We start from the raw sequence: 13,528 nt of genomic DNA on the forward strand, positions 1-13,528 counted from the left end.
CATGTCAGCCCATATCCTACCAGATGTGTTTGTCTGGATGGAACATGTTAGCGCACACAGTATGTTTTTGTGACGATATGTGGAATTTGATTTAGCGGTTGGAAGAGCAGTATGTGTGAGTTAAGTGCAGAGTGGAGGATGGTGGCTAGAGCTCCATCGGCTTGAATGGAGGGAGGGAGGCTGGTCGGCTGACTCTTTAAGTCTCTCTTAGTCTCTCCTCCCTGAGCAACAGCTGGCATCCCTAACCATTCTTTAAAGGACTGTACAATGGGCATTGTGTCATAGTGGCTGCCTGTATTATAATTGGAGACCCAGGACCCGGGGCTGTTGTAGGGGAGCAGAGGCCTAGCTAGAGCTGCTTTGTCAGGAGTTGGAGGGGGAGGGCCATGGGGTCGGGTTACCCCACAGTAAGGAACCAGAGAAAGGAGAAGTGTGTGCAGCACAGCATGCAGAGATTCTATAGTCAGGCAGCTGCCGCTAGTCCGCCACCCCCCCACCACCACCACCCACTGCCTTCTGGGATGCTGTTAGGGTACAGGGCTTAAATTAAGGACAATCTAATAGGCTGCCCCTCCTCTCCGGCCCCCGACTGACTCTCCCTAAGTCTTTCAAAGCTGTCATTGGGTTGCCTCTCTCCAGACATCAGCAGCTTGTAAAGGGAAGCGTAGAGGAATGTGCAGCTACTTTAATCGGTGGTGTTCAGATTTTTATAAATTGGGCCAGTTTGCCCCTTACCAACATACACACACACACGCGCGCGCGCAGACTCCCGTACACTCACACACGCGCGCGCAGACTCCCATACACTCACACACACACGGAGACTCCCGTACACTCACACACACACACACACACACACACACACACGCAGACTCCCGTACACACACACACACACGCAGACTCCCGTACACTCTCACACACACACGCAGACTCCCGTACACTCTCACACACACACGCAGACTCCCGTACACTCACACACACACACACACGCAGACTCCCGTACACTCACACACACACACGCAGACTCCCGTACACTCACACACACACGCAGACTCCCGTACACTCACACACACACGCAGACTCCCGTACACTCACACACACACGCAGACTCCTGTACACTCACACACACACACACGCAGACTCCCGTACACTCACACACACACACACGCAGACTCCCGTACACTCACACACACACACGCAGACTCCCGTACACTCACACACACACACGCAGACTCCCGTACACTCACACACACACACGCAGACTCCCGTACACTCACACACACACACGCAGACTCCCGTACACTCACACACACACACGCAGACTCCCGTACACTCACACACACACACGCAGACTCCCGTACACTCACACACGCAGACTCCCGTACACTCACACACACACACGCAGACTCCCGTACACTCACACACACACACGCAGACTCCCGTACACTCACACACACACACGCAGACTCCCGTACACTCACACACACACACGCAGACTCCCGTACACTCACACACACACACTCACGTACACTCACACACACACACACGCAGACTCCCGTACACTCACACACACACACACACACGCAGACTCCCGTACACTCACACACACACACACACGCAGACTCCCGTACACTCACACACACACACACGCAGACTCCCGTACACTCACACACACACACACGCAGACTCCCGTACACACACACACACACACACACACACGCCGACTCCCGTACACTCACACACACACACACACACGCAGACTCCCGTACACTCACACACACACACACACACGCAGACTCCCGTACACTCACACACACACACACACACACACACGCAGACTCCCGTACACTCACACACACACACACGCAGACTCCCGTACACACACACACACACACACACACACACACACACACGCAGACTCCCGTACACACACACACACACACACACACACACACACACACACGCAGACTCCCGTACACTCACACACACGCAGACTCCCGTACACTCACACACACACACACGCAGACTCCCGTACACTCACACACACACGCAGACTCCCGTACACTCACACACACACACGCAGACTCCCGTACACTCACACACACACACGCAGACTCCCGTACACTCACACACACACACGCAGACTCCCGTACACTCACACACACACACGCAGACTCCCGTACACTCACACACACACACACGCAGACTCCCGTACACTCACACACACACACGCAGACTCCCGTACACTCACACACACACACACACGCAGACTCCCGTACACTCACACACACACACACACATGCAGCCGTGCGCTCGCGCGCGCACGGAGACTCCCGTACACTCACACACACACACACGCAGACTCCCGTACACTCACACACACACGCAGACTCCCGTACACTCACACACACACGCAGACTCCCGTACACTCACACACACACGCAGACTCCCGTACACTCACACACACGCAGACTCCCGTACACTCACACACACACACGCAGACTCCCGTACACTCACACACACACACGCAGACTCCCGTACACTCACACACACACACGCAGACTCCCGTACACTCACACACACACACGCAGACTCCCGTACACTCACACACACACACGCAGACTCCCGTACACTCACACACACACACGCAGACTCCCGTACACTCACACACACACACGCAGAGTCCCGTACACTCACACACGCAGACTCCCGTACACTCACACACACACACGCAGACTCCCGTACACTCACACACACACACACACACATGCAGCCGTGCGCTCGCGCGCGCACGGAGACTCCCGTACACTCACACACACACACACGCAGACTCCCGTACACTCACACACACACGCAGACTCCCGTACACTCACACACACACGCAGACTCCCGTACACTCACACACACACGCAGACTCCCGTACACTCACACACACACACGCAGACTCCCGTACACTCACACCCACACACGCAGACTCCCGTACACTCACACACACACACGCAGACTCCCGTACACACACACACGCAGACTCCCGTACACTCACACACACACACGCAGACTCCCGTACACTCACACACACACACACGCAGACTCCCGTACACTCACACACACACGCAGACTCCCGTACACTCACACACACACACGCAGACTCCCGTACACTCACACACACACACACACATGCAGCCGTGCGCTCGCGCGCGCACGGAGACTCCCGTACGCTCACACGCGCGCGCTTGGCTCATCGCGCTCTAGCTACTCCTTGTGGCGGGCACATTGGTGCAGTTGGCTTCCTGGTTAAGCAGACGGGTGTTAAGAAGGTTTGGCGGATCACTCGACCTTCGCCTCCAGAGAATGGTGCTGTCTGGTTTGCTTAATTTATGGAATTTGAAATTATTTACTTATACTCAAAGTAAAACTTACGTTATCTTTAAGTTAAGGTATCTTTACTTTTACTCAGTATGACAATTGGGTACTTGTAAGTGAACATTTCATGGTAAGGTCTACACCTTTTGTATTCGGCACGTGACAAATTCAATTTGATTGGTTGTTAAAATCTGAGCCTGTAAGCAATGGAGCAGTCTCCCTACTGAGAGTGTCCCACCGTTTGATTAGAATGGGTTTGCACACAAACACGCTATAATGTAAATATTATACAACACATAGACCTATGTTCCGTTTTATAATATTGATTAATACGCGTGTGTATGTGTGTGTGTCCAGTGAGGACCAGACAGAAGACTTCCTGGCGTTGTTTGACAGCAGCTCAGACGGACGCAGGAAGCTGGCCAGCCTCAGTAAGGCCTCCCCGGACCGTACCACCTGGAACATCCTGGTACTTAATCTATCCCCTCTCACTGTCCGACTCTGTCCTCTACTGTCCCACTCTCACCTATGGTCCCACTGTCCTCTAATATCATCTGTCCCACTGTAATCTACTGTCTCACAATCAAATCAGATTTTATCTCATTATCCTTTACTGTCCTCTACTGTCTCACTGTCCTCTATCTTCTCAGATCAATCAATTATAAATCCCTTTTTACAACAACAGTTCTCAGTGTCACAAAGTACTATACAGTAACCTCTATTACATAGCCTGCTGCAGAGGTTATAGTTGACAGTTTATATCCTCTAACTCAGTATTGCGTTATAGCCTAGGTTTCCTGCTACACTTTTATCCAATGGTTATGGATCACAGAATCCTGACTTGTGCATTTCCTTTCCCGTTTCAGGATGACCAGCCAAGAGCATTCCCTATACCCACCAGCTCTCGCTCCACGGGCAGCGTGGACTCCCCCATCACCAGTGGCCCGAAGAGGAGAGAGACCGGGGTAGCCCTGGCTGCCAACTTCACCGCTAACAACAGGTGGGTCGCCTCATGCACACACACAAACACACACATAGACATGCGCATACACCAAGGTTTCTGTGAGGAAAATGTGACGCCGGACATTTGACCAGCAGCAATTAATTTAATTTCCCAGATCCGTATGCATTGGTTGCGTAACCTGATTAGGGTGTGGTGCTCAGAATGCCCAAAATCACATTACGTTTATGGTAATTCAGCTTAACAGAACATGCAACTCTGATGCCACGGTGTGCTTCATTCTTACTGAATTCTGATGAGCAATTTGAAGATGTTAGAATACATAGGCAGCCCATGCTTTAAGCTTTCCCAAAAGTAAATTTCATTAAATTGGCAAAATAGCTTACTGTTTGAGTTCTCTCTTGTGCAACATTGACTGATATTTCAATAAATGAAAAGGCTAAAGTCAATTTTTTAGCGATGCGATATTTTTTCAGTTAGTGATGTTTAAAAATATATATATAAAAAAAAATATATAAAAAAAAAAAAAATGTATCCTGTATGGTTGGTTGGTATGGATATGACAGGTATGTTTCTGAAGACATGTATCACATGTCTGAGGGTTGAAGGATTTATCACACCATCTCAACAGTAAGAGACTTATGTGTACTTGGAGGTGAATTATTATGATAATGTGTACTTTGTTAATATTGATAGCTCTGACTGAGAAGCTCATGTGTCATCTCTCTCCTCTCCTGACTCACTGAGCGTATGGTGTGACACCCACCCACAAAGTAAAAACTAAACTCAAATTAGAAATAACTTACAAGGCTGTTATTCAATGTGCTAATCGTTGGTTAGTGAGATGTTCCTTAAATTCATAAATACAATTGTATTGACAAATAAATGATAATCAGGCCCAATTTTAAATATTCTTGATGCCTCTTTCTTGATTATTGAACTGTGGAAACATTCCTCATTTGTCTAGTCATATAACATTTTTATCATTAAGAAGAGGTCTGTTTGCTTATTTCAAGACATGGCATGTAGGGGTAGTGAGATACCTGATGGGTTGTATGATTGTCTTCTCATCTAGAAAAATGTATTGATTGATTAATCAATCATTCTGCCATCATTAACACAATGGATAAATCTAATGATTTATTACTGAAATAGTTCAAGTACGTGGGCTACGGAGAGAAACAAAATGGTGTAGTTTCAGGCCATGTGGCAAACAGTGCAGGCACTAGGGATGGGGGTGTGAGCATGTGGGTCTGGGCAGAGGAGATGTAGTCGTTTGTGTGTCTGTATGTTTTGTGTAAAAAAAAATAACCAGAAGAGGGGTTTTGATTGGTATAGGTGATGACACTCATTATTGTTTTATTTTTTTTATCTCAAGACTCAGATTAGACTCAGATTTGTAATGGGGGTTAGTTATAAAATGTGTTACAATTAACCCCTTTACCTATAAATCTATGGTATTTTATATGGTATTTAGACATATTCACATAATTATATAAAATTGAACTTCTTTACATCAAGTTTGCCAGTACAACTAAGATAATAAGTCATTCTTACTTTTACTAAAAGTATCGTATATTGTAATTTTGGCTATAGTTTTGTCATTTACATGCCTAAAAGATAAAATGGAAATATCTTTTGTAAATTTAGTGTATTTTCATCCAAATATCTGTTTCAAATCATAACATTTCTTAATGACCCCTCATGTTTACCTTTTGAAGACAGTGTGAAACACGAGGGACATTTTACTTCCACCACTGTCGTTTGAATTGTAAACAACTAGTATGTCCTAAACTTCATTACAGTGTGAAGTGGTAGCAAAGATATGTATGTTTGTATAAAAATATGAAGAAACTACCTCAAATATTATTTTCATACGAAGCAAAATCCTAAAACTCCCTACTTTGCCATGACTTGCTATGATAGTTTGTCAATCAGGGTTGACACTAAGGGTGTGCAGTGACATTTTGCCCCGGATATTTTAGGAGCAACAAGGGAGCTGTGGGGAACTCTGTCACAACCATCTTGCATAACAACTACTCTGACAAACCCCTCACCCCCAAGAGCTCCAACCAGAAACCCTCCTTCAAGTAAGTCAAACATAACGTAAATCATTTCATTGTCTTTCATTTAGTCTTTTGCATCATACAGTAAACATATACTGTATGTATTCGTACTTCAAAGGTTTGTGCTGTTTTGATACTGTGTTGATAAGAAGTATGTGAAAGCACTTGGTGACAACTGCTGATGTAAAAAGGCTTTATAAATACATTTGATTGATACTAAGTTAATGTTCATGTCTCTCTTTCTGTGTGCTCAGTAACATCCTGAAAGCCACAGTGAATGACGAGGGACCCCTGGAGAGCAGCTCTCTGACCACCAAGTCCCAGAAGAACTTCTCCTCGTCCTCCTCTACATCTAACAACAATGCTGCCCAGCACAGCCCCAGAGGCTCCCCCAGCCTGCCCCGCAGGAGAGAGGTCACCGAGGAGGAGGCCGAGAGGTCAGCAAGGCACCTTGGGAATCAATGCTCTTGTGTTGTAATGTTTTCTCTAGCAAATTTCTTTAGTAGTGGCCTTGCACATTCTCTGTCATGGATTTGACAATGGTGGAAATTCCCTCCAGCCAAAGCTTACACCAATCCTTAGCTTTTAAATCCATGATGGGGTTTGTGCAAGTGCAAAACATTTTGGGGAAAAGCAGGGTGCGGTCACAATGCTTTAAGTCACTCTCCGTCCTTCTAGCTCCTTGTATTGATTTGTGGTGACATTTTTTTTGAGCATATTGCTCTTCCTAGTCCTAACCTTTGACTTCTTTGTTGTTGTGTCTGTAGGTTCATCCAGCAGGTGAACCAGGCAGCGGTGACCATCCAGCGGTGGTATAGACGCCACACCAGGAGACAGTCACAGCACGCCAGCCAGGCTGCCCTCAGACGCATCCTCACCACCAAAAAGAAGGTAAACATCTGGTCTGCCTGATCTCTGTTTAGCTGAGTAGACCACCACCACACAATACTACTGGGCCATTGTGGTTTAATCCACTGAATCCATCGTCACTAGCACTGCGTCCATAGAATGAATGTCCTAATAAGATAATATACAGTACCAGTCAAAGGTTTAGACACACCTACTCATTCAAGGGTTTTTCTTTATTTTTACTATATTCTTCATTGTATGAAATAACTATGAAATAACACATGGAATCATGTAGTAACCAAAAAAGTGTTAATACATTTTATATTTGAAATTCTTGAAAGTAGCCACCCTTTGCCTTGATGACAGCTTTGCACACTCTTGGCATTCTCTCAACCAGCTTCACCTGAAATGCTTTTCCAACAGTCTGGAAGGAGTTCTAACATATGCTGAGCTCTTGTTGGCTGCTTTTCCTTCACACTGCGGTCCAACTCATCCCAAACCATCTCAATTGGGTTGAGGTCGGATGACTGTGGAGGCTAGGTCATCTGATGCAGCACTCCATCACTCTCCTTCTTGGTCAAATAGCCCTTATACAGCCTGGAGGAGTGTTGGGTCATTGTCCTGTTGAAAAACAAATGATAGTCCCACTAAGCGCAAACCAGATGGGATGGTGTATCACTGCAGAATGCTGTGGTAGCCATGCTGGTTAAGTGTGCCAGCAGAGCACCACCGCACCTCCTCCTCCATGCTTCACGTGGGAACTACACTTGCAGAGATCATCCGTTCGCCTACTCTGCGTCTCACAAAGACATGGCGGTTGGAACCAAAAATCTCAAATTTGGACTCATCAGACCAAAGGATAGATTTCCACCTGTCTAATGTCCATTGCTCGTGTTTGCAAATTAATTACTTAAAAATCATACAATGTGATTTTTTTGGATTTTTGTTTTAGATTCCGTCTCTCACAGTTGAAGTGTACCTATGATAAAAATGACAGACCTCTACATGCTTTGTAAGTAGGAAAACCTGCAAAATCGGGAGTGTATCAAATACTTGTTCTCCCCACTGTACCTAGGGGTCTGGTTAGACTGTAAACTATCCTTCCAGACTCACATTAAGCATCTACAATCCAAAAGTAAATCTAGAATCGGCTTCTTATTTCACAACAAAGCATGCTTCACTCAAGCTGCCAAACATACCCTCGTAAAACTGACCACCCTAACGATCCTCGACTTCAGCGATGTCATTTACAAAATAGCCCCCAACACTCTACTCAACAATTTGGATGCAGTCTATCACAGTGCCATCCATTTTGTCACCAAAGCCCCATATACTACCCACCACTGCGACCTGTACGCTCTCGTTGGCTGGCCCTCGCTTCACTCTCGTCGCCAATCCCACTGGCTTCAGGTCATCTACAAGTCTCTGATAGTTAAGGCCCCGCCTTATCTCAGCTCACTGGTCACTATAGCAGCACCCACCCGTAGCACGAGCTCCAGCAGGTATATCTCTCTAGCCACCCCCAAAGCCAATTCCTCCTTTGGCTACCTTTCCTTCCAGTTCTCTGCTGCCAATGACTGGAATGAATTGCAAAAATCACTGAAGCTGGAGACTTACCTCCCTCACTAGCTTTAAGCACCAGCTGTCTGAGCAGCTCACAGATCACTGCACCTGTACATAGCCCATCTGTAATTAGCCTATCCAACTACCTCATCCCCATACTCTATTTATTTATTTATCTTGCTCCTTTGCAAGATAAGATATTTATTTATCTTGCTCCTTTCCTGTATCTCTACTTGCACATTCATCTTCTGCACATCAATCACTCTAGTGTCTAATTGGTATATTGCAATTTCTTCACAACCATGGCCTATTTATTGCCTTACCTCCCTTTTCTTACGTCATTTGCACATACTGTATATAGATTTTCTTCAACTGTATTATTGACTGTATGTTTTGTTTATACTATGTGTAACTCTGTGTTGTTGTATGTGTCGAACTGCTTTGCTTTATTCTTGGCCAGGTCGCAGTTGTAAATGAGAACTTGTTCTCAACTTGCCTACCTGGCTAAATAAAGGTGAAATAAAATAAATAAAAACTTGTTCCTGTGAAGCATTTATTTGGGCTGCAATCTGAGGTGCAGTTAACTCTAATGAACTCGTCCTCTGTAGCAGAGGTATCTATGGGTCTTCCTTTCCTCTGGTGGTCCTCATGAGAGTCAATTTAATAATAGTGCTTGATGGTTTTTGTGAGTGCACTTGAAGAAACGCTCAACGTTTAAGTTTTCCTGAATTGACTGACCTTCATGTCTTTAACGTAATGATGGACTGTTGTTTTTCTTAGCTTATTTGAGCTGTTCTTGCCATAATATGGACTTGGTCTTTTACCAAATAGGGCTATCTTCTGTATACCACCCCTACCTTGTCACAACACAACTGATTGGCTCAAACACATTAAGAAGGAAATAAATTCCACAAATTAACTTTTAGCAAGGCACACCTGTTAATTGAAATTAATTCCAGGTGACTACCTCATGAAGCTGGTTGAGAGAATGCCAAGAGTGTGTAAATCTGTCAAGGCACACATTTATGGTTACTACATGATTCCATATGTGTTATTTCATAGTTTTAATGTCTTCACTATTATTCTACAATGTAGAACATAGTTTAAAAAAATAAAGAAAACCCTTGAATGAGTAGGTGTGTCCAAACTTTTGACTGGTACTGTATATGCTTCATGGCAGACACTTTTATCCAAAGTGACATCTGGTACAGTGGATACAGTGTGCAATGCCGTCAGAAAGAGTTCATACCCCTTGACTTAATCCACATTTTGTTGTTACAGCCTGCATTCAAAGTGGATTAAATATCAGTTTTTTTCTCACCCATCTACACACAATGCCCGATAATGACAAAGGTTCCCCCAAACATAATGCTTTGTATTCAGGACAAAAAGTACATTTGTAAGCCAATTATTTTTTGCAGGATTATTTAAGTGCCTTGTTGCAAACAGGATGCATGTTTTTTGAATATTTTTATTCTTTACAGGCTTCTTTCTTTTCACTCTCATTTCAATGTTGTTCCGTCATTTTTCTCCTATCACAGCCATTAAACTCTAACTGTTTAAAGTCACCATTGGCCTCATGGTGAAAACCCCTGAGCAGTTTCCTTCCTCTCCGGCAACTGAGTATCGTTGTAGTGACTGGATGTATTGATACACCATCCAAAGCCTAATTAATAACTTCAGCATGCTCAAAGGGATATTTTAGAGTCAGCTTTTTTTTTAAAATATATTTTTATACACTTCTACCAAACGGTGCTTGAAATTCTCGACTGAGGAACCTTACAGATAATTTTAGTTGAGGGGTACAGACATGGTAGTTAGTAAAAAATCATGTTATCCTCTATTATTGAACACTGAATGAGTCCATGCAACTTATTATGTGATTTGTTAAGCACATTTTTATTCCTGAACTTATTTAGGCTTGTCATAACAAAGGAGTTGAATACTTATTAACTCAAAGCATTTCAGCTTTAATGTTTTTTCGAAAATGTTCAAAACTACACTTTGACATTATGGGGTATTGTGTGTAGTTCAGTGACACAATCTCAATTTAATAGATTTTTTATTCAGGCTGTAACACAACATTTTGAAAAAATTAAACGGGTGTGAATAGTTTCTGAAAGCACTGCATATAATCCCTGTGGGAATTGAACCCACAACCTTTTTGTGTTTACCGTGTGAAGGAACGAGAACAGAGAGCAGAGGAGGAGAAGTCTCCAGAGGTGCAGAAGAAGGAGGAGGACCGGAAACGGATTCGTGAGGAGAAGGCTCGTCTTGCCCGCGTCGCAGCCATTCAGGTATTATAGAGGAATATTTACACAGCCTCAGCAAAGGTATACAGGATGACTGAATTATTGCTGAATGTATAGTTGAACTATAGCTGAACTTCCTACAGTAAACATATCTTATTGTACTTGAGTCATAACACAGTGGTCTCTAGGCTTTTCTTTGTTAGATCCTACTCCCTCAACTACACCTTTCTGTCTTTCAGACACTTACTTTTCAACTCCAAATGTTCCCCAACCCCAACAAATGCCACTCCTTTGGTTTTTGTTGTATCCACAATGCCCCATCAAGGGCCTGCTCCCCCCTCCACGTTTTCCTTTTCCAACAAATGCCAAAGGCTTTAATCACACAAAGCCAAATGCTTCAGTCTTCATGACACAAATGTAGTAGATTGGAAAAACACCTTGCAGACAGTTCCCATGCAGCCTGGGTGCCGGTCCGTTCCTGCTCTCTAGCCAACTACTTGTAATGTTTGACTTGACAATGAGTGACATGGAGTTGGCAAAATGGCACAAACAGATCTGGAACAAGGCTAGTTTCTGCTCCGGGGTGAAGTTTTCCATAGGTACAGATTTAAGATCTGCTTCCCTTAACCTTTATCGTTACTGGGGAAAATGCTAAACTGGCCCAAGATCAGCGTCTAGGGGCAACTTCACCCTAGTTCCCTGGTCTCTTTCGCCGTGGCCCTGCCTGCTTAATGTCGCCCCCTCCTGCTGTGTTGCAGGAGCTGCAGCAGAAGAGAGCCCAGAGGGCTGCTGAGATACAGGCCTCGGCCCAAGAGGAGATGGAGACCCTGAGACACAGTGGCAAGGTGGGCCGTAAGAAACCCCCCAAGACCACCACCTCCTCCCCCAGCAACAGGACCACCACCTCCTCCCCCAGCAACAAGAGCCCCACACCCCCCTGCAACAGGAACCCTATCTCCCCCACTGGCTCTGATGTCAAGGCCCAGAACACAGGTCAGTCTCTCCCTGGGCCTCTAATGGCAACTTTCCCCGTCAAGCTTATTGCAGTCATGGATGTAATGTAAATTAGTGTGCAGTGTGCATTTCCTTTCTCCATTGCCAGCTAAAATACCCTGTCCTGTAAGCACATATAGTTGCATATAGACATTGCCCTCATGTTTTTCCTCTGTCTGCAGACTCTAACAATGTGAACGTTGTGACTGACCTGGATGACGTCACCAACTTGAGACCGCTGTCCCCTGCACTGTCCAATCGCAGAGACTCTCAATGCTCTCAGGTAACAAACCATTGATTCTAGCTCTAAATTTACCATAACAGTATGAGATCTGATCTCTGGAATATTCCCATTTGTTTATGCATTGTCTCATTCTTAAACCTGACTTATTGATCTGTATATTGTCTAAAAAACCACTGCATTCAGGCTGATTTAATCTCATCCATGTCCTGACGCTGTATTTGTTCTTCTCTGTATAACAGGAGATTCTGCAGCGGTCAGTGAGTGTGGAGGACCAGCGCCAAGGGGCGCCGTCGAGCAGAGCCCAGTCTAAGACCACCCTGAACGACCTGCTGGACACTCTGAAGCTCCTAGAGGAAGAACCAGAGAGGCTGTCTGAACCCAAGAGCTACCACAAAGAGAAGTACTCCTGGATAGACGAGGTAAGGCTGCACTACATTCCACAAAGTTGTACCCTTCCCTCTGCCCTTGTTCACTCTCTTTAGCAGATCTTAAGCTACTTGTATCTGGTTTCTAACCATATCGCTTTTATCTATCCAGTTCTATTTCACACCTTGATTCACCTCAGCTCTTGGTAATGGCTTGTAATGCAATAGATTTCAACTACTTGATGTCTACTCTACCTTTAGCCTTTCATTTGTTAATGAGCTAACACAGTCTTGGGACGTGCAGGAGACCCCAGTGGTGCAAACCCAAGTCGGTCACATACATTTTTTGTTCTCTCTCCCTTCCCCTCCCTGACCACATGTTTGTATTATTTATATTCTATCAGGATGGAGACTCCAACTCCCTGACCACTGATAACCTGGAGCGTCATGGCCAGCTGGTCCATACCCCTGTGCTGCCAGACGGGGGCGCTCTCCTCTCTGAGGCCAAACTACAGAGCATCATGAGCTTCCTGGATGAGATGGAGAAGTCTGAACAGGAGAGACCTCGATCTGTCACCTCAGGGTCACACAAAGAGGTGAGGGGAGACTCGCTCAATGCCATTGTCCCGACATTGTTAATAAAATAAGGATTTACGAGTGCTGGGCTTGCCTTCATTTCTGACCTAGACCAACAACCTCTCAATGCTGATAATGAGGGGTATTTAGTTCTTCCGATTTGACTTTTATTATACACACCTCTCCAATCTAGAGATGTGACTTGAGCCTTTAATTTACCTCACCATATAGGGTTAGGTAGATAATGTTTTAGGTTAGATCTTGAGCTGGAAGGGTGATTGCAATCAGGTGTTGCT

The 13,528-nt window shown here is 45.1% G+C and overlaps 1 protein-coding gene across 1 annotated transcript in view; it reads left to right on the forward strand.

The window, feature by feature from the left end:
* The window catches only part of cep131 (centrosomal protein 131), a 36,613-nt gene that overhangs the window by 2,002 nt on the left and 21,083 nt on the right, over nt 1-13,528 (forward strand). The window contains exons 4-13 of the mRNA XM_038992226.1: nt 3,721-3,832; nt 4,230-4,363; nt 6,310-6,414; nt 6,645-6,827; nt 7,158-7,281; nt 10,986-11,099; nt 11,813-12,047; nt 12,230-12,330; nt 12,531-12,710; nt 13,061-13,252. Of these exons, the coding sequence (XP_038848154.1) occupies nt 3,721-3,832; nt 4,230-4,363; nt 6,310-6,414; nt 6,645-6,827; nt 7,158-7,281; nt 10,986-11,099; nt 11,813-12,047; nt 12,230-12,330; nt 12,531-12,710; nt 13,061-13,252 (1,480 nt within the window). The remainder of the gene's footprint in view (nt 1-3,720; nt 3,833-4,229; nt 4,364-6,309; nt 6,415-6,644; nt 6,828-7,157; nt 7,282-10,985; nt 11,100-11,812; nt 12,048-12,229; nt 12,331-12,530; nt 12,711-13,060; nt 13,253-13,528) is intronic.

This window comes from Salvelinus namaycush, chromosome 4, assembly GCF_016432855.1.
Source record: "Salvelinus namaycush isolate Seneca chromosome 4, SaNama_1.0, whole genome shotgun sequence".
Taxonomy (NCBI): domain Eukaryota; kingdom Metazoa; phylum Chordata; class Actinopteri; order Salmoniformes; family Salmonidae; genus Salvelinus; species Salvelinus namaycush.